Below are 24,798 nucleotides of genomic sequence, written 5' to 3' on the forward strand. Positions count from 1 at the left end.
TGACAGGGCTCTAGCCCTGGGGCCCGGGATACTTCTCATAATTTTTTTGCTTTTCACGCTATATATGAATTATAGAAGGGCCCGTGAGACGTCTGATCAGGGGAAGCGCGAAGGATTCCAGCCTAGGGCCCTACTCCTGGATGTGGGGCCATGGTACTAATCCTTAAGAGAAGAAGGAAAAAAAGAAAGTGGAGGTTTTTTCATTGCCATTTTTGACAATTGTTCTCAAGCTCTTCATCTGGAAGCATGTTCAGATCAGCCTCTGTTCCCCACCTTTATTAAAGGGCAGAATCTTGCCCGCTTCTAGCTGTAACTTTTTTCTCTTGCTATTGGTCGTTCTCAGTAGAACTCCTAGATTAGGCATGGGAACCTATTGTGGACAGAACACTGAACCTATGAAGTAATGGCTAGGATTCAAGTTCCGAGAAGTATCGCCTTTTCTTTGGGTGCCTTAGGTACAGCTTGAGCTCCTAGAAATAAAACTTTATATATTAGGGGACTTAGCTAGATTCATAGCGCCTAGAAATGCCACGTTATCTGCAGGTGCCTTGGCAAGAGCTACTAGCTTGTGTATAGGCAGGGTGGCAACTACGGAGGAGTAGGCGGATCTTGTGCCCCGGGCGCTGGACCAGAGGGGGCGCAAATTTTATTCTCAAACCTCTCCTTCAACATTACAAGGGGGTGCCAAAATGCGCACTTGTCCCGGGTGACCAAACATCTAGTTGCGGTCCTGTGTACGGGGCAGTGTCAAAGACTAGAAAATTTTAAAATACGGGACATCGCCAATTATCGCCAAGAACGATGCCAAAAATGAACAACGTTGCCAAATATTGCATAAATTACGAAAAAATCGCAATGGCGGGAAACGAAGCATTACTGTAAATTGCAGTGAATTCTACGAAATAAAGCGTTCACCAAGGCAAATGTGGGAGATTAATGTTGTTATTAGTAATTGTAATTATCATAATATAATTTATGAGTTGAAAGATAATTTCAATCTTTGACTTCAATAAAGAATAAAAATCCAAGTAGGCGTCATGTAAAAAAATGGGAAAAACCGGGACTGTCCCGGGAAATACGGGACGTATGGTCACCCTATATACACACACACACACACACACACACACATATATATATATATATATATATATTTATTTATTTATTTGAAAAAAAAACATTAGCTGAAAATAAAATAAATTTGATTTTTTTAAATTGAGAAATTTAAAGTTCCTTCCACTAATGCATAATTTTAAGTTTTCGTATTAAGCACACAAACAAAAAAATGGCGCCCTTCACAATTTCGCTCCCCCACGAACCAAAACCTGGCTATGCCACTGCCTCAATACCTTAAAACTAACCCCTCAAAATTATAGAATTTTCTTCGCCCTAAATCAGATAGACCGTCTTCCCTTAAAACTGATAATATCGACCTTTATTTCTCACCTTGATATCGCCACAGAGTTTAGTCGGGCTTTTTCCTCTGACCATCTCAGTACTCCTTTTCCGATTCATTATTCAACACTAGTCCTGTCTTGTTCACTAAAGCAGGCCTTATGAACCTTTTAAGAAAACTGAAACCCCATTCCACAAGCCCCGGTGGGATCCCAAATCATATTCTCAAATTTTGCGCTGATGAAATTTCTAATTACCTTTTAATTATCTTCAACGTCTCATTAAACTGGAAAATTAAAAATATATTATCCCAATTCATATATTATATCAATCAGGATCTCTTTCAGATCTCCTTAATTTCAGACCAGTCGCTATCACCTGCAAGCTTTTTGAGCACATAGTTCCCAAGGAAATCCGCTCACACCATGATTTCAATAAACTTTTTTCTCAAATAAACACGGCTTTCGATCGTCTTTATCAATAACTACCCAATTAGCTCTTTTCATACATGATTTATCAAGCAGTATCGACAAAAACGTCTAAAGTGATATAATTTTCTTGGATTTCTCTAACGCTTTTGACAGCGTGAACCACAATAAACTTCTACAATAAACTCCAAAACCTTGGCCTATGTGTTCAACTGCTTAAATGGGTGGAAGCCTTCCTTACCAACCGCAGTCAGTTTGTCTCCTTTTCAAGGGCCAGAACTCCCCATTTCTCCAAGTTAAGTCTGGCAAGCCCCAGGGTTCGGTCCTCTCGCCATTATTATTTTTGATTTATATAAACGGTCTTCCTAATTCCATCAATTGCCATATCAGACTCTTTGCAGATGATTGCGTCATCTACCAAATAGTGCACAACGAATCCGCGAATGAGCATCTCTCCAAAATAACCTCGACATTGTATCGGAATGTGTGTGATGCTCGTCCTGGCAATTACCCCTTAATTCTTCAAAAACAGTTTTTATGAAAATTTCTCATAAAAGACCCCCTCGATTCTTCTTACACTATCAATCACTCTTTAATCACCGAAGTTTCTAATTATGAATATCTGGGTGTAATTATTTCTGCCGACCTTGGTTGGAATCTCCATGTTGATTACGTCTTTCATAAATGTCTCCAAAACCTCTTTTTTCTTCGTCGGAACCTCAAAAATTCCACCCGTCACCTCAGACATCTCTGCTTCCAAACCTACATCCTTCCTGTACTCTCAAATGCCTGTGAAATCTGGGACCCCCATACACTCTCAAGCATAGACAAATTGGAATCTATTCAAAATAAATCCGCCCGCTTCATTCTTAGTTGTTGGTCATCCTCTGCCTCCGTCACTGAACTCAAGCGCCAACTCAATATGCAACCGTTTTTCACCCGTAGATATATCTCTCTCCTTTTCAAAATCCTTCATGGCCATTTTCATATCGACCCTTCCAATTTTCTAACTCCAGCTTCATACTTTTCAAAAAGAATTAACAATTCACAAAAATTGAAACCCATCTTTGCATATCCAACAGATTGTTTCAAATTTAGTTTCTTTCCTCGAACAATAATCGACTGGAATAACCTCCCTTCAAACATTATTGATTGTACAACAGTTTCTGATTTCCTTTGTAACATCAATCGTCCCTGTCAAACTTCACCACCGCATTCCCCTGTATAGGCCTGGACCAAGCAATATTGTATAAATAAATAGAACAAGCTAGCTATGTTTTAGCTATAGAAACGATAGTGATTGTTCCAAATAATTCATCAAATAAACGAGAATTATTCGCAATTCGGAGGAGCCCCATAGATCATTTTCTCTTCGGGCTCTGCGTCTGTTAATGATGGCCCTGGAATTGACCTGAGGGACCTCAAATACTTTTTTTTTTTTTGGTTTAAAATCAATTTAACTCGGATAATAATGTGCAGTTATTATAAACTCTAATTGAATCTGTAGACGGATTATGTGCTACAAAAACTTTTCAGCTAGTTTTATTTTCTTTTATAAAATTATAAATGCTTTTTAGTGCCTGCTTTAGGTATTCTTAGTGCTTTTATTTGCTTGCCTATTTCGACCATTTTTAGCGCCAAAAAAACTTTCAAGCTCTATTGATTACGATCTCAACTATCAACGCGTTCCTGAAATAATGAGTTTTTTTTTTTGAAAGATCCCCCCCCCCCTTCAAAATTTATGTTCGTAACTATAAAAGTTCATTAGTCAGAGAGCGACTACATAAAACTTTTTTTTTGGAGGGGGCCACGAAATTCCTGGTAATGGGTCACCCAGTGAGAGAACGTGGGTTCGGTTCCTCTCACGAGAGCAGTTGAATTTTCCCTTTTATAAATTCATCTTCTCATCAGCCAGCTGTTGAACTTCGTACGACTTACCATCGAGCGTATATTACTGAAAGTTATTTAAGCTCGTAATATATAAGCTAAATGGTCTGGAGTGATAGCAACACTCGGTGTTTCCACAATACGTCTAATATTCAGAGAATATACAAATTTCTCTGAATCTGTCAATAAATAGTAATTGATTTTGAAAATTACCTGTGTCGACGTTTTTCATGGAAATAACTAATTCAAGAAAACACCGACCAAAAAACGGGAAAAACAAGAACATTTTTGTAAAAAAGTCCTGAAAAAAAAAACCCCGTAAAATACGGGACGTACTAGTATGAATATAAATTATTCATCTATGACTAGGGTGGCCATACGTCCCATATATTTCACGGGGGTTTCTTTTTCCAGAACTTTTGGAAAAATGTTCCAATCTTTCGCGTATTTTCAACTAAGCCAACTTGACTTTTCATTTTCATCAAATCAACGAATAAAATTATCTTCCCAATTCAGAAAAGATGGGAGAAAATTTTAAAAGGTGATAGTACACACCAATGCGAACAATTATCATCAAAGAATGCATGGTCCAACATGAAACGCAAAAAGCGCTAGCGCGTTTCGAAACGACCGCTCCGCAAACGTTAAATCGGCATTCCTGTTGAAATTTATCGGGAGGAAAAAACATCATGCATGAAATGTAACTTGAGGAAGAAACCACATGCAAATCTACGTTAGTAAATAAAAGGCGCGGACTCGGAATTACTAAAATGGGCCATTATCCCGTACGTTACAACTGTTAAACTAAGCGCAAATTGAGTCGCGTGCAGCGTTCGCGGGTGGGCTGGACCTGAGTGCGATGACGTCAACACGCCCCACGCGTAGCGAGGGGATGCGCATATTGGAACGCGTTCCCAGTGCACGAGCGTTTTAGAAAGGAAACAATTTCGGAGGACTGGAACCTTGTCATTTGGGAGGCTCCCGGAGCCTGGGATTATTGGTAATTAAAGTTGACATTAATGAAGACAACATTAATTAAAAATAAAATACGGGAATGCGCTGAAAAATATACATTAAAATACCGTATATAAAAACGTGAACACAAATAATAAAAAATTAGGATTGATGACAATTCAAAATTAGAAAATTAAAAAACTATTGAAAATTCAATGTTTCTGATGAATTTTTCCTTAAAAAAACTAAAGGTACATAAATTAATGAAAACCTTACATTAATTAATCGAAATTGAAAATGGATAAAAATTAAGGTAAATTTAGGAGGGATAAAAATTTCAATGAAAATTAAAGGTTTATGAAAATTAATGAAAATATATAAAATTCAAAATTTAGAATGAATCATACAATAAACTTAAAGATTATTGTATGATTATTAACAGAATTAACAGAAATTGGATTAATGAATATTCCGAAATTAATGGAATTTTTCCGAAATTAATCCCATAAAGAATGAAAATTTGGAACTTCTGAAAAGTTAAAACAAATGAAACGATTGATCACAATTTGAAATTAATAAATAATTCCAAAACTGCTGGGAATTCATATTTAATGGAAAAATAGATTAGTGAAACACCAGAATTGGTGAAATTAATAATTAAATTTCAAATTTAATGAAAAATTATTCCTCTATCGATCGATAAAATATAATTAATGAATATTCGGAATTAAAGCCGAATTCAGAAATTTAATGGAAAATATTTCGTAGGCTATTAAAAAAACAAGAGTGGATTTTTTTCTCTAAAAATTAATAAAAATTCAGAATTAATGACAATTTTCTAAATTTGGAATCAAATTAGTGAAAATCCCGAAATTAATGAATCCCAAAATGAATTCCGAAAAATAACTATAATGAATTAAAATTTAGAGCTAATGAAAAGTCAAAACCTTGGAAAGAACAATATTATTTAATAAAAACTCAGAAAGAAAGAAAATAATTCAGGATTTCTTTAATTAATTTAAGAAATAATTGATTATACATGTAAATAACGTTGATATTAAACAACATTTTTCATAAGAGAATACGAACTCAAAATGACGGTTTAATTTTTAAAAAATCCCTACCGAATACGAAGAATCGTGCGCGCGGGGCACGAAAATCTGCGGCTCAACAGCAGCGCCGACGAGTGCGCGCGTCCACGCTCTTAGGCAAAGCGCAAATTGAGCCGCGTGCAGCGTTCGCGACACGAAGCAGGGCAGCACTCTGTTTTGCCGCCAACGGAAATCAGAAAGACAGCGCAAATTGAGACACGAGGTGACACTATGCTAAGCGCGTGTACTCGCGCACTCGTTGGCGCTGCTGTTGAGCCGCAGATTTTCGTGTCCCGCGCGCACGATTCTTCGTATTCGGTAGGGGTATTTTAAAAATTAAACCACCGCCATTTTGATAGAGTTCGCATTCTCTTATGAAAACTGTTGTTTAATATCAACGTTATTTACATATATAATCAATTATTTCTTTAATTAATTCCTGAATTATTTTCTTTCTTCCTGAGTTTTTATTAGACATTATTGTTCTTTCCAAGGTTTTGACCTTTCACTAGCTCTAAATTTTAATCCATTATGGAGTTATTTTTCGGAATTCATTATGGGATTCATTTATTTCGGGATTTTCACTAATTTTTTGATTCCAAATTTAAAAAATTGTCATTAATTCTGAATTTTTATTAATTTTTATGCATCCATAATTTTTATTAATTTTCAGAGAAAAAAATCTACTTTTGTTTTTTTAATAGCCTACAAAGTATTTTCCATTAAATTTCTGAATTCGGCTTTAATTCCGAATATTCATTAATTATATTTTATCGATCGATAGAGGAATAATTTTTCATTAAATTTGAAATTTAATTATTAATTTCACTAATTCTGGTGTTTCACTAATCTATTTTTCCATTAAATATGAATTGCCAGCAGTTTTGGAATTATTTATTAATTTTGAATTGTGATCAATCGTTTCATTTGTTTTAACTTTTCATAAGTTCCAAATTTTCATTCATTATGGGATTAATTTCGGAAAAATTCCATTAATTTCGGAATATTCATTAATCAAATTTCTGTTAATTATATAATAATCTTTAATTGTATGATTCATTCTAAATTTTGAATTTTCTTAAATTTTATATAATTTCATTAATTTTCATAAACCCTTAATTTTCATTAAAATTTTTATCCCTCCTAAATTTACCTTAATTTTTATCCATTTTCAATTTCGATTAATTAATGTAAAGTTTTCATTAATTTATGTACCTTTAGTTTTTTTAGGGAAAAAGTCATCAGAAACATCTGAATTTTCAATAGTTTTTTAATTATTCTCTAATTTTGACGTGTCATCAATCCTAATTTTTTTATTATTTCTTCTGTTCACGTTTTTATATACGGTATTTTAATATATATTTTTCAGCGCATTTTTCCGTATTTTATTTTTAATTAATGTTGTCTTCATTAATGTCGACTTTAATTACCAATAATCCAGGCTCCGGGAGCCTCCCAAATGACAAGGTTCCATTCTCCCGAAATTGTTTCTTTTCTAAAACGCTCGTGCACTGGGAACGCGTTCCAATATGCGCATCCCCTCGCTACGCGTGGGGCGTGTTGACGTCATCGCACTCAGGTCCCGCCCACCCGCGAACGCTGCACGCGACTCAATTTGCGCTTAGCCTTAGCGTAGTGTCACCTCGTGTCTCAATTTGCGCTCTCTTTGATTTCCGTTGGCCGCAAAACAGAATGCTGCCCTGCGTCGTGTCGCGAACGCTGCACGCGGCTCAATTTGCGCTTTGCCTTAGAGCGCGCGGTTGCACGCTAGAATAACTTCACAGGGCTGGCGTCCGTGCCTTTTATTCAATGTGATGCAAATTTGCAAACGGTTTCTTCCCCAGGTTACATTCGCTTGCATGTTCTTTTTCTCCTGATAAATTTCAACAGGAGATGCCGTTTCATGTTAGTCCATGCATTCTTTGATGACATTTGAATTGATGTGTATACTCTATCACCTCTTAAAAAGTTTTCCCATCTTTCTGAATCACCCTGTATTACGACTACAAATAAGAATATTCATCTCGCATGTATTTGTCATGTTTTTTATTTCAATTCACTGCAATTTGAAGTACCGCTTTATCTCCCGCGACTGACAAAACTTCTGCGATTTTAGCACGAGTTGGCAACTTCGTCAGACCTTCCGCCATTCCAATTTTTTATGTGAGAATGTACCTTTACTTGCAACGAAATTTTTGGTACACCCATTTTTTTTCCCCGACTGTCTTGAACAGCGAGTAACTCCCGCTCGCTATCTTTCTATGCTACTGAAGAAACTTGATAGTTTCGAAAAGTTTATAGTTATGCTGTTCTCTTGGTGTTTTGGGTTTACCGACGTTCTTTTCCCTTTCTATACCTCACCCAAAAGGTGATATATATATCTTATTTCTCCTTGATTTTTTATGGGACTTATAGGATTAAACTTTCCCGATCTTATCAATTATAATTGACTAAAAATATATTCACCTCGCACATTTGTCACGTTTTCAACGTTTCTCCTCATGAATTACATTTCGATCCATTGCGATTTGCAGTAGCGTTTCATTTCCCGACATTTAGCAACTTTTTAGTGATTTTAGTCATGATTGGCAGTTTCGCTTATCTTAAACAATTTTCGGCAACAATTGGTAAATTCGCGCGTATTTTCGATCCCAAATTCACGGATCCAATCAGCACCACCTAGTGATAGGCGGCCTCCGCACGCTGCTCGTGCCGTCAGCAAGTAGTCCATTTTCCCTCAGCATACTCGGGGGAAAAAATTCCCTGTTCGTGCCTGTATCACCGTTATGAGAAAAAGAAATGATCTGGCTCAGAACTGGCGATTTCTATGCCCCATATCCAATCACCATGCAGTATTTGTGAGCCAACCAGGAAGATTCTACGCCAAAATAAGAAACGCAATAGGATGCTGTAGTTCAAAATGTGGCAAATTTGCTAGGTAGACTTAATGACATTACAAATGAACTTGGCATCCCGTGCGGGGGCCTTCTATCTCTAGGTGGTGCTGATCCAATACCCTGGTCTGATATCGTCCCTCTCGTGCTAGAAACACGAATGTGCAATATCCTTGGGGGAAAAAAAGAACGTGGGAAATGGTGTTTCAATGTTACTCTATGGAAGCTTAATGTTAGCTATAAAATGTTTTGTAACGTGTTTCAATAGGGAGATATTCGTTTCAGGCAAAACAAGGTATCACAATTTACATATTCGTGCTTCTAGCACGAGTGGGACGATATGTGCTGGATTAGCGAGAGTCTAGTGTATTTTTTCCGAAGAAATAGAGTCAGTCTAATTCATAGTTATGAAGCCCCGAGCATGTCCATGTGTTAAGACGGCACTGTGGCCCCAATCACAATCTGTTCAAACAGGGTTTCTGGCTCTAGCACTGGTCCTCATTCATTTTCAGGTTTCCAGATAGTCTCCCTACCGCGAGCGGCACATGTTATAGCCACAGAAATAATATTGAAATCTCATCTGAAAATTTTAAGAGCACTTAATTGTATAGTTGATCATTATCAAAAGAGAGACAAAACAGGAAAAATATTGCAAAGATACAAGAACTAGAATTCACTATGAAACATGAAGTTGTTGAATTAAACTCTCACAGAATCCATACACTAACAAGGAAAGGGTCCAAAAGGTGTCATCCTCAAAAAGTTTCGAAAAAACTACCACTAATTCTACTCATTAAAGTATGCACAAAAATATAAAAATATCTGGCAGAATTATTATGGGTCACTCAAAAAAAATGTAAATATTGATATTTTAAACGCCAATAGAGGCCAAGAATGACAAAAAATACTACAACCCTAGTGTTAGTGACGTCATTCAAACAGCACGAGGTACAGCATACACAAAGGAAGAGATGAAATAACTGGTTTCTAGAAGAGATAAAGGGAAGGAAATGTGTGCACAAAAGCGCAAAATTTTAAAAAGGATTATTTTTTTGCTTATGCCATTTTGTCCTCCATCGCTTTCTTTTGTTATTCCCCCCTTCCACTCTTTTTTTTCCTCGCTTAGTAGTCAACATAAAACAAAAAGGGGAGCCAGAGAAAAGAAATTTTATAGATATTGCGATATCGCTAAGAAGCGCGAGAGGTGATGAGTAGCCAACTGTTGCAATTTTTAATAATTTTTTTGTGGCTTTAATAAGTGAACTCCAAAAATTTTTTTGTTTTTGTGTTTCTGGGTGAGATGCATGTACTTTAATTTGTTCATAATTTTTTGAGGACGACACCTTTGGCCCCTTTCCCTGTAAGTCAAGTTCTACAATATAAGGAAGCAAACTTTAAAACTGATCTTTTGAACTTGATCTTTGAGTTCGCTTTCTACAGGGCTACCTAATTATCCAATTTCCTGCATTAGGCTACAATACATATATTGCGAATTTTATTTGATTTGCTCGTATCCTATTGTATGCCTTTTTAAGTGACGATTTGTCCCCAGTAATAATTTAACTAAGGAATTTTAACAATGGAAGTTAATGTGCCTTAACAAAAAAACAGACTATATGCAATTTACTATCTCAGCTTTATTTATAGTTTCAAACCATACCAGCATCTTTCAATAACTGCAGAAGAGGATCTTTTGATTTATATTTCTGATGCCACGATTCAACATACTTACTGGAACTATGACTTTCTTTGCTGTTCTTGCGCTGTGCAATAAAATATAGTTGTACACTCAAAATTGTCTACATAATTACAACAGCGATATATTACTTTAACAAATCAATATTTACAAAAAATTACAGAAATAGATTAAAATTTACAAATAATTTTTTTTTGCGCTAATAGAAAAATATCTGAGCTGATTGAAAAATACTATTTAATTACTACTTAACCCAAACATATTTATGCAATCATATTTTGAATGAAGTTTAAATTTTGCAATTAAAGCCTAAAATCAAAACAGCAAGTTATTTGAAACGTTTAAAAACATATCATGGTTATTAGCGCAATTTACAATAAAATAAAATCAATCTTGCAACAAAGTGTTCATAGGTTTGCAACAAATTTTTAGATGACAATACAGCCATACTTTGGTACTTGATGGCAGGCCTGTAACTAAGCTGGGGTAATCGGGGTGCTGTCCCGAGCCCCCTCCCCAAGCCAAATGCGGGCCCCAAAAAACACTTACCGTATATACTCGTGTATAAGCCGAGTTTTTTTGTGGAAAAATTCGTTCTTCAAGTGGGGGGGTCGGCTTATACTCGGGTCAGTTTTTGATGAGAAAATATCGACCCCGCACAATCAGTCATTTTTATAGCAGTGTTCGAGAAACCGGCATTATTGGTATGGGATATGTTCAAACCCCCGAAAATGTCAAAGACGAGGCAAAGAAATCGAAAACATCATTGACTTTGATACCAGGTGAGCTAACGAAGATTGTAAAGCCTTATGTAAGCATCAACAAGCCTTTCAAAGACTATTTGAGTAATTTGTGAATCGAATGGATGAGTTCCGATGATAAAAAAACTACAAAAAGTGGGGCCTTGAAGAAACCTGACATTGGCCTAGTGTGCCAATGGGTACATGAGGCGTGGAATTCTGTTTCCTCCGAAATTATCATCCGATCCTTCAAAAAGTGTTGCATCAGCAATGTGATGGACGGAACTGAAGATGATATCCTCTTTGAAAGTGACAATGGCGATGACAGCGTACCCATCATAGGGGCGATGCCGCACTTTCTATGATGATCTGATGGATCACGATGAGCTTGGAGACTCAGAAGAAACGGTTTGAATCGTTTTCTGTTGTAAATTTCCGTAAGCTATTCATTTTGCATGGGAATATAAGATTTTTTTTTTTCTCTGAAATGCACGGATTTTTTGGGGTCGGCTTATACACGGGTTTTCAATTTATTGCGGTTTCGGTGGTCCTGAAGTAGGGGGGTCGGCTTATATACGAGTCGGCTTATACACGAGTATATACGGTATTTCACATATCCCTTTCAGGGAGGGCCCCAGAGAAAGCACACTATGGCCCAGCTTGATGATTTTAGAATTTGTCAAACTCAATACTCGGCTTAAGTTGGCAAAAGCTTGGAACTTGTCACCTCATTTACGGGCAAACAACCTGCCTCTAACAACACCAGTTTCGGTTAGAGCCAAGTCTGAACAATGCTGGTGTTGTGTCAGAGGAATTTGTAAAACATAAAAACAATGCTTCTACCCATCTTCAGGTAGCTGGATAGGGAATAAGAACCAGAATAAATGGAGAATTTCTTTCACCATTTTGCTAATGATATTGATATCAGTAATAACCAAACTGAACTAAAATATCTGATAGAACTGACAAAGGCGAGTATTCAAGTAGGTTTAGGAATGAACCTGAAGGAACAAAAGTTAAGTTTAGTGATTTTGCCTGACTGAAAAAAATTCAACCAGTTTATTCTACCAGCCCTAACTTTTGGGAGTTGAAGCATGCAAACTTACAAGCAAAAGACTACAGACAACACAAAAGATTTCCAGAAGATGTACGCTATGCGATCACGAAACAAAAAATTAATCACTTGGATAAACAGAATATTGAAGAAAATAGGCTGGACTGTAAGATTAGACAACAATTCTGTGAGAATTGGTTCCTCCAAAATATAAAGAGACACCTTAAAATAAGATGGAAAGATGAAATCAGAAAGCTAGCCAGAGATCCAAAAGAAAAAAAAATCAATTACATTCAATAGAAAAATTTTGGAGACATCCAGCATTGAATTGAAAGTGATTGATCATACATAAACAAAAAATTATCTGCACATGTTGCAAGGAAAACAATCAAATATTTTAAAGCAGAATGCTAGGCTACATATTATAGTTTTATTATTTCAAATTATACTGTCAAATATGCAAAATTCAATTGCAGATTATCTTAGTCTAGTTACCAATTTATAAGTCTAGCAGTAAAAAAAAAAGTCATACTTTATGGTAAGCATAGTTTTCTTCCTTTTTAAGAGATGCTTCACATATAGAAGAAAATAATAAGTTCCATTCCTTATAAGCATCTTTTGAGATATTAACTTCATTCATGATTTGTTTTTCATTGAAGCCATTACTCCAAAAATACGCTATTGAAATTATCTGGAAGAGATTTTCATTCCTGGTTTCCAACCATGTTCCATGACGAGTAGAATAACTAGGGGGATCATTAGAGCATTCCTGAACAAATATGAAAATGCATAATTAAAAAATTTTAAAAAGTAATTTGCAAAATTTATGAAAACCTAACTGTAAACATTTGTGAACTTATTTTTTTGCACTCCCAACATGCATGAATCTCTTAAATTTAGAATAGTTCACACAAAGTGTGGGAATTAATAAAAATCTGGAAGGAGTCTGTTGCACATACAGTGTTTGCCTGGGTTGGTTATTTCAGACTAGAACTGATATTTTACGAGCATCATCAATCAGGGCAAAGCAGCACCCAACAAGCTGAAAAATATTGCAATCATTGGTCAGGCAGCTATTGAAACATCTGGGACTTTTAGATAAAAACAAATCTAATTCAGTGTCCAGTAATACAACTTAGACACCTCTTGATGATGCCAACTACTGGTGTTGAGAAAAATAAACTCATACTAAGAAGATCCTGTCACGAGACACATTTTCAATCAACGATGGTCAAGAAAATCTTAATCTGTAATTGTGTTAATTGCATATGAATCAAGTAATTTATTACAGTAAGAACTTTTCACATCTGAAATAAATAGGGAAGGGCTGAACCCATTTAGGATATAAAAAATTTTAGATATAAATATCTCCATAGAGCTGTGAAAATGCCAAGTACAGTAAATGGTCAAGGGCAAAAAAAACCTTGAGGTTTTCTTCTGATTCAATTTTAGCAATGGCCGTAACAAGTTATCATAAAACTTTTTCCGTTATTTTTCCTGAGTAGAAGACTTGATATCATCCCATGCCAGAACACACCAAAACTCAACATATTGACTCCACTGCTTCTTGACACGTTTTGTTTAATAATGTGTTTAAGAATTGAGTGTGAAAATAATACACAGTAATGACTTTTAAATGAAGCATACATCTTTAAAAATGCACATTCTGATTGTTCAGTATTTAACTGTATTACCTTAATAACTCAATACAATAGCAGTTCTGGTAAGAAAAACCCTCAATGTTCCAAACATTTTGTAATACCTGCTCATGGCAAATCCATAAATAACCATCTTGGCAACATTCGTTAGCTTCTAAAGTCATTTTCTTTTCACAGTTTGGACAAAACATAACTTTGGGTATAAAATCCATGTTTTGCATCCACTGAAGACAAGTTAATTTAGATTGACATATTTCTTTGACAATGCACATCATATTGATTCTTTTTCTCCCATTTCTTTTGCTACGACAAGTCCAGTGTTTTTTCCCTTTGAACTGTTCGTGACCTAAATACACAGTATAGTCAGCATTATATCATTAAATCAGTTGATACAATTTATATATATGAATTAAATTCCTGGTTTAGATTGCTTACTACAATTAAAATTTTATTGAACAATACCTGGCAGAAAAATTGCACCACCATGAAGAAATGAAGTACTATATAGAAAACACAGATATAGAACATGTTCTGAGCATGTAATCTTTATTTTGAAATTTTAACATGTGTCAAGTGACTGAATATACATCTTAGAACCAAATAACGCCCTTAGATTGATCTTCATTTCAAAGATTTACCACATTTAAATAAAGATCAATCGAAGGGCGCTCCAGCAGCACCTAGAACGAGATGCTGGAAAGTAACCTGGACTATAATGATGGGCCGCAATCTGCCTAGTGCTTTTGTGTTCATATAAGTTCTATCATTTAACTTCTAAATTAAAAGTGAGAAATTAGTCATTTCTTTTGCAATTAGTAGGCCCATATGTTTAATGCTAAGTTTTTGTGTTGTGAATGAACTGATTTTTGAATTAAAGTTGAAGAACTACAGAAAATGAGCATCAGCAGACTACCACCATGACACTACAGTGGAATCGCTCGATAATGGACACTCTTGGGACAAATTTTCATCTGCTTATGGGGAAGTGTCCATTGGCCCATTTACGAAGAAGGTAATGAAAATTAAAAATTTTGAACAAAAAGTGAATATTTTGTGTTTTATTGACCTAAAGTAATACAAAAAAAAAATTCCATAAAATTTTTGAAAAGCAGATTCCGAGTACTGAGCGACCTATATATAGGCATATGCCACTAGGCATTTAAGCCACCAAGCTATGAAAAACCTAATAAAGCATTTTATATGCAACATCACATTTTTCACGAGTTGTTTTCGAATGACACATCTTGTTTGTTTCTCTTGAGGAATCACTCAATGGTTCATTCCATCAAATCCCCAAAGCAGAATGTTTAGCACTGTTCTGCGATGAGCCCTCGGATGACTAGAAATGCGGTAAAAATCCCCATACATGTAACAGTGTTTTTTTGCACTTTCTCTTGAAATTCTTCCAAACTGTTTTGCGACATACTTCGCAGATTTTGGCACATTCTGCTTTGGGGCATCAAATCTTGCTTGAGGTATTCCATGTGGTTGCCTCCCGCGTTGACCTGGTTCTCGATGTTTTCCACAGAATTCTAGATAGAATTGTGTGCAACCCTTCTTCTAAAATTGAGCAAATCCAGCTGATTATATCCTGCACAAATTATGTGTAGTTGCCAGGCATTATTTATGGCCTGGTCCAAAAAGTATGTAACCAAACAAAAAAAAGTACCATTTCTTTCCTCGAACACCCTATATTTGTTCACATTCTATAATCAAATCGATCAACTCTACTCATATAGTCATTACAAACTTTCACCATTCTTGGCACAGTGATACAGCTTTTCTTTGCTGATGAAAATCTACTAGTAGTCAACATTGGGGCCACACCCACAGCATTAGAACACATTGTCACAACATTGTCATTCCAACTGCAAAGGATGATTTTGGCTGTTTCATCCACTTTGTAGTCACATTCGCCTCTGGCTTTTTTTTTTCAAATCATTTTGTCTCACCATAGGACACTTCTCTATTCGATTTTCTGTAATGGTACCTGTGCCTTTTATACCCATAGCTTTTAGTTTCTCCATCAGTTTGGGACTCGTGAAAAGGTTGTCAAAACAAATGTGATAATTTAGGGGGTGTCGCTGACGTATGATGTTGGCAAATTTCCCTCCACCCATTCCTAAAACAGCATCATTCCTCTTGCTATTTTTCCCTTGATATGGTTCAAACCATAAGAAATATCCGAAAGTTGTACCTCCAGACCATATTTTAAAACCAAATCTTATTGGTTTGCCTCCGAGACATTGCTCGCACCCATGGTGTCCATAATATTTGCACATGGATTCATCTACGCTGCAAAATTCCTCTGTAGGAGCATGCCATAAATAGTTAAGTTATTATCAAGTTATTATCAGCAAAGTGCATGTTAGAACAAATGCAATCAAACCAGTTCCTTCACATAGCACCTGCAATGGGACCAACAGTGTGAATCTGAAGTGTTTTCCCAGTACATCCTACGTGGAACTTGAATGTATCCGCTAACAAGCAATATCCCAATAGTGAATTTCATTTCTTCAATTGAAGTTCATCTGAACCAGGAGATTCATCTGTTCCATTCACCAAACACAGAGACAAGGTCACGATCACACCATTTTCTGTTACTTTTGTTAGTTCGAGCCTTCTTTACTGCCGCAGCAGGACTCATCACTGGAATCTAAATCTGGTACAGCTTGTGCACAAAGCAGGCTTCTTAGCAGATTACTCAGGGTGCCACTGACATCTTTATCACCAGAATCCTCGTCTGTAATATGTCCAGCTGCAGTGTCAGGTGGTTCAATGTATATATCAGCATGACTTAGGCCAGCTTCAACTTCATAACACTATTCTTCAATACCAGTTAGTGAATCACATGGGCGTTTTGACATCTTACTTGACCCAAAAAATTTGCTTGGAGGTACTTCTCTGCAAAAAAAAAAAAAAAAAAAAAGAAATAAAATAAATATACAAGTATATATAAAAATAAATACACATATAAGTTGTTTAGAGTAATTATAACCGATGCATACACCTGTCAAGATTTGAATTGAGTCATGATAAAAAGATAAACAAAAGCTACCTTATATGCCTAGCATCCTAAATCTAGGTCACCATATTTGTATACAATATTGTGAACGCTATGACACACATGCAAGCTATTTGACATTTGCACATTACTTCTCTATGTATTAAGAACAATTATTACCAAAAACATTCATATCAACTATTATTGTAAAGAAAATATCTTACCTGAAAGTAGACACCATCGTAAGTTTCAATATTTTTCCGGCAATCCAAAGATATAATGGTCCAAATGGCATGTGCTACTCAAACAAAGCACAAATTGGTCCGTCCATGGCCAAGAACATTTGTTCAAGGAAGCCCTGGTAGTGCCATCTTGTTACTGCCTTAAACTCAGAACTTTATAATCATATAATGAACAGTTCTACATTTAGGACGATAGGCGTAAATGGGTTAATAGTAAAATACAATGAAGCCTGTTGACAAAATTCAAAAGTGTCAGTTAATGGGAGGTTCCACTATATTAAGATCAAATCTGGACTTTTCCCAATGTAACACCATCATGGTGCCCATAGCAAGGAGTGAAGGCATTGTAGGTAGACTTGTAAAGGAATCCAACCCTCTGCACAGATCTCAGTATGTGGCATGTCAGATGGTAAATTTATTTTTGATCATTTTTTAAAATTAATCACAGTAAAATTTTTATTGAATAGAGTAGACATTTTACTATAACCACTTTTTTTACAAATTTTGGAATTAAAATTGAAAAAAGATAAATTATTTTCAGTAGAGCTGAAAAAAGTTATTTAAAACGCTGTATTTAAAATTTAAATGCTGCGAATAAGGAGTCAATATTTAGATTTTTAAACCGGCTTGAAGGGTTAATCATAGAATAAAAAAAGTTACATAAACTGGTTTACCCATTACAAAAAAAAAAATCACAAGACTCATAATGCAAAATTACAATTCCTGTCATAAAGTGCAACAACGTGACTTGAATTTTAAGATCTATAATCTAAAATCTATAAAGGGAAAAAATTTCATTCATAAAATGAATATAAAAATAAATCACCTTACTTTCAATAAAAGTAGATGTACTTTCACACATGCTGCAATTTGCATCATCAGAACACTCTGCTAAACCAAAGCAAGAAGAAAATTTAAGTCAGTACTTACAGCATAAGAAAAGCTAAGAAATTAATAGTTACAAACACCAGTAAGAAAAATTAATAGCAGTTTTTTTTACAATTATTAAGTTATTGATACATAAAATAAATTTAGGTGAATGTCTAGTTTTGCCTATGTCTTCCTTTACAGCAATTACCACATTGATGTAAAATATTCCGTATTGTCTATCATATGGGATTCCTTGGATGATGGATTATCAAAGTTAATTTTTTTAAAAAAAATACCAAATTAATAACAATGGATTTAAATCGCTGTAATATCACTTTTAATCTGTCTGTCAACATAGAATCAAATGGTAGGCATTGGTGTCATTTGGTGTGTTTTAAAAGTAAAGACTATTTTCAACAATATCAGAAACCCAAACTGTGGCCTACCCTTGAAGTCCAGATGACAACACAAAGGATAATTTAACTACCGTTTGCTCCTATACTGACAACTAAAATAAAATCAAACTAAAACTATTTGAATTCATGGTTATGATGTTCTCACATGACAGGCAATAGAGAATACATTATAAATCTTGTGGTAACTGTGTGTGCTCAAAATTAAATATACATGAGCCAAACTAAACAATGTATCAAATTCAGACCCAACACAGGAAATGTGTTGGAAAATAATCAAGAGTTGGAAAAATCGATCATCACACTTCCTTACTGTCAAAAAAAAAAAAAACACTCAAGTACTCGAATGCAAAAAATATAAGGTAAAATTGCTTTATTTGTTCAGTAATCGTGAAAGCAGAACAAGAAATTTTGGAAAGGGGATTAACCAGTATTTTGGGGAACCAAAATGATAGAATAGATTTAACGACAAGATTTTTATTACATAAAAATCAGCCATTTTCTAACATTTCAGGAGGGAAGATATGGACCCATTGGTCCCTCCCTCACGCTCTGGCCTTGTATGAAAGAATCATATAAATAAGCTTTTCAAGATCTGTTGGCTAATGACATCAAATACATACTATAAATTTCATTTCCAGAAAATATCTGCACAAAGATGAGAGCTAGCCAATTTTATATTTAGGCCAACATGCTTCATTTCAATTTAAACCTTTGGATTGAACAGATGTTTATTGCAGTCAGACCCTGATATAACAAACCTAGATTCAATGAATCGCTTGATTTAACTAACTTTTTTCTACACAATTCTGACGAAAATAAAGGTCAAATGGCATCTTATTCGGTGCGCCAAAAACGAAAAAACCTTTCGATAGTTATTGGGCACACCTGAACTAACATTCTCCCTATTGATAAGTCCCCTACAGAGCCACTTTAATGATCTCTAAATGTTTCACGAATCCTTCAAGTGCTCTGTAAATGTGTCTGGGCCGCTTAAGTGCTCTGGAACTGTGCCACGTACCACTCAAGTGATCCATAATTATGCCACAGATCACTTAAGTAATCTGGAAATGTTCCGCGGGTAACTTGAGTGATGTAGAACTGCACTGGGGACCACTTAAGTGCTGTGAAACTGCCACATGTCACTAAAGGGATGCCATGAACCGTTTAAGTGTTCTGGAACTGTGCCACGTATTACTTAAGTGATCTTGAATATGAAAGTGAACTTTGAGGCCTACTTCAGTGATCTGAAAATGTGGCATGGGCTACTTAAATGCTCTGGAATTGTGCCACGGGTCATTTAAGAGATTTGTAAATGTGCTGCTCAGTTCATTTTTACAAAATTAGGTTTGAGGGGACAAGCCACATCAGATAACCTTCAGGGCCACATTTGGTCTGCGGGTCAAGTGTTTATCATATAGCCTATGACTTAAAGGATGGGTTGCAATGAATTTCAAGAGAAATTTTGAGTTCTTACCCTTCAAATAGCATTGACATTAACATAAATTGATTATAATAACACATATAAAGGTATTTTCTTTCGAAATTTTAATTTTTTAAAAAAGTTTTTAGGAAAGTTTAAAAAGGCAAAAAACAGATTCTTCCCTCTTCTGTCTATGCATGCAAAGTATTGTTATACATTTATTTTTCAATTTATTATGTAAATGACATAGTTTTGAATGCAAATTTTGGTTTAATAATCAATCATTTTTAGGGTTGTAAGTTTTTGCCATAGCTGGAAAAAAACTAGTGTGAAAAGCGTACTGACAATAGGTTTTACCAAGCATAAAACAAATTGATACTTTCTCTCCTCCTGTATTTATTTATGTCTAGTAATCATTAAAAAAAAAAGATACAAAAGAATTGTATGTTGTATGCTGTTATAATGCCCTCGATCTTCCTGGATGATGGGAGGGCATTATAACAAGCTTTGAAGGTATCTATTTGTATAAATGTATTTTCCCACCAGATTACTTCACAGTGCAACAGTCTAAAGTTGATTGTTTTAACGATTTCAAGCCTCAGTTACCTATAATACCCATTGAGGCAAATTTTTTACTCCATAAAACAATTTTTGCCCTGGTTTTTTTACCAGTTTTTGCTTGCCGGCAAAATGCCCAACCCTGTTCCCCACTTACATTTTTTATGATGATTTTTTAAAAACATTATAAGCGGAATCCACTGTAAATGAAGTCACGTGATTAAGTAAATGTCATATCAATCTAGTCCCTCCTTGAAATACCAGTTCAGTACCCATGTGAAAAAAATTTCTGTCTATGGCCCTGCATACACTTATGTCAAAATAACATTGTAGCCCCGTTCACATGTGCAAATATTGTGGTGGCATTGGTACCCGCTTGACTTTTTTCCTTCACAAGGAAAGAAATGGAGAGCAGTCATTAGTGGAAATTCTTGAAGCAGGTTTAAAACCAGCTTTTTCTATTTCCCATGTGAACAGGGCTTGTATGGTAGACAGGGGCGTAGCCAGGAGGGAGTGATGGCTCCCCTAATCAAAAATTTTCCTACATTGGTGCCTATTCTCTTAAATGACTTTGGATCCCACAAAAAAAAACCCAGAAAAATATTAAATAGTTTTTTCTGCATTCATTGACTAAAAGAATGAACACCTGAGTTAGAAAAGTAAAAAAGTAATTTTTTTTTGCAAGAGAAACATAAATAAACCCTGACAAGATTTCTGCTATTAATGAGAGAAGAGAAAAAGGTAGAAGAATTTTCTCTTATATACCACAGTTTTTCTAACTCTTCATCGTAAAGCATATTCTATCTATAGGCACCTTGGTTAGAATTTTAGCTCATGGAAACACCCCTTATCTATGGGTGCCTAGGCATGCACTACGGCACGATGTCTACCAGAGTTATGCTTTTCACGACAAAAAATATGAAGCCCCTATATTGCTATGAAGGTTTTTAACAGCTGGCTCATGCGAATATTAAATTTTAAAAAGAGAAAATTCAACTGCCTAGCGGGGAATCAAACTCACGTCCTCTCACTTTCCGGGGCAGCACCCTAGACTATAAAGGCAAAGTTCAATCTTTCAATCAATCTTTCCTTATAGCTCTATACACTGAACGGGACCATACATGGATGGTTGGATCTAATTAAGGCCAAAGCTCACAAATACTGATGCTGCCACCAGACGGTGACTTATCCGATGCTCTGCTATCCATAAAAATTTTTTTAACAGAAACACAAGCCCTAAGGAAAGATTGAGATATTCATAGCCTTTGTAGTTTAGTGCGCTCACCTGGAAAATGGAAGGAGGTGGGTTCAATTCCCCGCAAGGGCAGTTGAATTTTCTCCCTTTCTTAAATTTAATCTTCGCCAGCTGTTAAAAACCTTCGTATGGATAGTGGCATCATCCTTGGGCTGCAGGGTCATCTTAACATGAGCCCTTGGGCTACATAAGGTTCTGTGGTCCCTGCCAGGCTAAAAGTATCTATGTACCTATGTCTAACTCATGAAAATCATAGTACATCATATCACATTACCATGAGCACCCTCCCCCAAGACCCCCTTGGCTGTGCCTGAATTATATGACTATGCCCACTGCCCAGATGTAGAACTGAGAGCCTATCAGATAGGGCTACCAGATTCCTCTTTTTTGATGTAATTTCAAGCATCCTTATGTTTTAGAAAATTTGCTCTTTCGTCTTCCTTTTCATGTTTCAGGAATGTTATTTTTCCTGGAGAAATTTTTTCTCTCTGAAACATATCTCTTGGTTTTTTTCCTTCAGAGCATTTTTACATCCTTTGATCTATTTGCTGTCAAAATTCCCAGAATACAAGAACCCAAGTTGCCTCCAAGCAGGTCAGATATTATATTCTAACCACGGCCCAGCTTGTTCTGGGACAGGCGTGGCCAACCAACAGCACGTGCCATAATTGCCACACCATGGTGTCGGGAGTGGCACAGAATACTTTTCAAAGAATCAAAGAAATTCTATTCAATTTGTCAATCAAAAATAAATTCTCTCCTACTTTTAACCAATCCTTTTCTTATGAATGATGGTCTCGTAGGCTGCTAAATCTATGTTTAGTATGGTAGGCACTCTAGAAATAATAATTACACCACAACTTTCTATTCAATGCATTTTAATTTCGTTTTTATCTTTGGGCATACTTGCTGAACGTCCAGTGTCCAAGATTTAGGATCATCCTGCATGGGGGACATGCATAATGTAATTTACATTGCATATCCATGAATTGGAGGGAGAGTTACGCCCTATTACAAAGTTTATTGGGAAGGGGACCCAAGCACCCTGAATCCTCAGGTTCCAGTATCTATGTCCAACATGGTGTAGGTAAGATGAATTTTAATACCAATTTACATATACACAATCTGCATTGTGATAATCCAATTATGATTCAAAAACAATGGAGAACTAAAAAGAGTGACAAACATATTCTCAGTCAAACAATATTTCACAGAGATAGAGAGAATTTCATGTCCCGTAAAAATGGGACATACAAATTTTATATCCTTGGATTTTCCACATAACAGGACCTTGTCATGTAACATGACCAAAGGTTAGCCTGTTTCTACCCAGCATCCTGCACTCCAGGACAATGAGGATTTGGCTTTATATAACATTTTAACTTTGCAGCTAGATATTTGTATATTTTAACATGTGTAGATGACATTCCTACTCAGAGGCCGGCATTGAAAAAAATTCTTGAAAAGCCACTTCTGGTTTAGAAATGAACCCTTGAAGTGTGGGTATTTTATTATCTTGTGGTTACTTCCCCCCCCCCCACCCCTATATTACCTACATTATAATGTTATTTTCATGCAAGAGATTCTGGAACAGGTGCTGTATACACCTGTACCGTGATTCTTTTGTAATTGATTATTTAGATGGCAGTTTAATGTGAATAACACCATTCAATTCTGTTTCACTTCAACTTTTTTCAAACATATATTTTGCTATCCTCAATTGAGGACACTTGCTTCGTCCAGTGTCATACTTACTATTGACGTATATAAAATCTCTTGAAATATTCTTAATTGGCGCAATTTCATAGATATATCACGATATCGAAATGGAATTCAAAGCGCATCAAGTTGCGGATGTTAACGGGTTAAAGTAAATGAAGGGAAAGCATCCCCCCCCCTCCCAAGGGTGGGGCTGGCACGGCTCCAGCCCTGGAGCCAGGGACGAAACTCGTAATTTTTTGTTTTTTCACGCTATAAATGAAGTATAGAGGGGGTCTGCCAAAGGTCCCAAACTAGGGACCATGTGGAGAAGGGTATGCAGATTTTACATTTGCCGAACTTTCCGAATATCAAAGAAAAATTACAGAACATTCTCAAAGAAAACTCACCTGGGTCTTCTTCTACGTCCATCTTTGACTGAAAATGGAAATTCAAACACAATAAAATGCAGTAAAACAATCAAATACGATCTATTACTGAGAGGAATTTTATGCATACATCCTTCTTTTTCTTCAATTATACAGGGCTTTACGCCTGAGGGCCATCCCCTGTTTAAGAAAGAAAAAAATAGTTGCAGAAAGCGAACATATGCAAGGAAAACATAGATATCCAAAATTCTCCTATCTCCTCTTCCTGAGAAAGCCAAAAAAAACCACAATAAGACACCAGACGCAGATAGAGATGTTATGAGAGATGAAAAAGCCTTCAGGCTTAAGAGACAATGCCAAGTCACTTTTACATGCAGGGCCACAACTAGGAGGGGGGGAGCTGGACCAGAGAGGGCGCAAATTTTATTCTCAAACCTCTCCTTCAACATTACAAGGGGGCGCCAAAATGTGCACTTGCCCCGGGTGGCCAAACATCTAGTTGCGGCCCTGTTTACATGATATAATGACATGAAGTCCTTGCATGAGTGTGTGTAAAAACGAAACTGAATCTACCGACCATCAGTGAAAAAGCTACGACGAAAAGGAATGAAAAAGGAACAATGGCAAAACGAAAAACTCACGAGAGAAACGCTGATTTCGGATAACAAACTTCTCAAAACAACTGATAATAATCTCAGGTTTGCCTGAACAAAATTCAGACCAACAACTAACTGGAGGGAAAAGAGTATTGAGGGTTGAAAAACGAGCATGAGAGAATCTGGTGCACGAGAATAAAAAATGAGAGGATGTTTCAGGTACATTGCATTGTAGACAAAGAGGGTTAGCAACTTTTTTGATACGATAGAGGTAATCATTCAAGGGGGCTCTGTTACAAAGGAGTTTGTAAAAGATACATTCCAACTTTCTATTCGAAAAAAGAGAGAAGTTCTTGCAGCAGTTATAGAAGGGTCGAAATTCTGGAATGGGGGAAAAAGCGCATTCCGAATATTTTCTTTGAAATAGTGGGAGTAGAGAGAACGACTGTCTTCGATATAAAGACTAGAAGGCAGTAAATCGACCACAGAGGAAGCCACAGCACGAATATGTTTATCTATTGTCTCATTAATGCTGCTACCCGAATGGCTTGAAACC

At 36.0% G+C, this 24,798-nt stretch overlaps 1 protein-coding gene across 4 annotated transcripts; it reads right to left on the reverse strand.

The window, feature by feature from the left end:
- Nucleotides 1–10,263: 10,263 nt before the first annotated feature.
- On the reverse strand, nt 10,264–23,871 carry LOC149080189 (uncharacterized). Of its 4 annotated transcripts, none has more exons than XM_089239230.1 (5): nt 23,668–23,871; nt 17,872–17,931; nt 13,899–14,140; nt 12,669–12,905; nt 10,264–10,409 (listed from the first exon to the last, which is right to left on the reverse strand). In XM_089239230.1, the coding sequence occupies exons 1-5, from the start codon at nt 23,687–23,689 to the stop codon at nt 10,296–10,298; spliced, it is 675 nt and encodes a 224-aa protein (XP_089095356.1). In that variant the 5' UTR covers nt 23,690–23,871; the 3' UTR covers nt 10,264–10,295. The 4 variants fall into 4 exon arrangements, with proteins under 4 accessions (XP_089095356.1, XP_089095357.1, XP_089095359.1 ...); XM_089239231.1 differs by having other exon boundaries at nt 17,872–17,928; nt 23,668–23,815; XM_089239233.1 differs by lacking the exon at nt 13,899–14,140 and having other exon boundaries at nt 17,867–17,928; nt 23,668–23,815.
- Between the last annotated feature and the right edge of the window lie 927 nt (nt 23,872–24,798).

Source organism: Pholcus phalangioides, unplaced genomic scaffold (genome assembly GCF_987345545.1).
Source record: "Pholcus phalangioides strain wild (caught in Gottingen) unplaced genomic scaffold, Ppha-v1.0 ptg000011l_1, whole genome shotgun sequence".
NCBI lineage: Eukaryota > Metazoa > Arthropoda > Arachnida > Araneae > Pholcidae > Pholcus > Pholcus phalangioides.

Bases quoted from the DNA above. Each gene is read 5' to 3' on its own strand.
- LOC149080189 (XM_089239230.1), bottom strand. From the start codon at position 23,689: ATGGACGTAGAAGAAGACCCAG. The intron at 17,932-23,667 runs GTGAGTTTTCTT...GCTTTGGTTTAG, and splicing joins GGACGTAGAAGAAGACCCAG to CAGAGTGTTCTGATGATGCA. The intron at 14,141-17,871 runs GTAAGGTGATTT...CTGTGTATTTAG, and splicing joins TACATCTACTTTTATTGAAA to GTCACGAACAGTTCAAAGGG.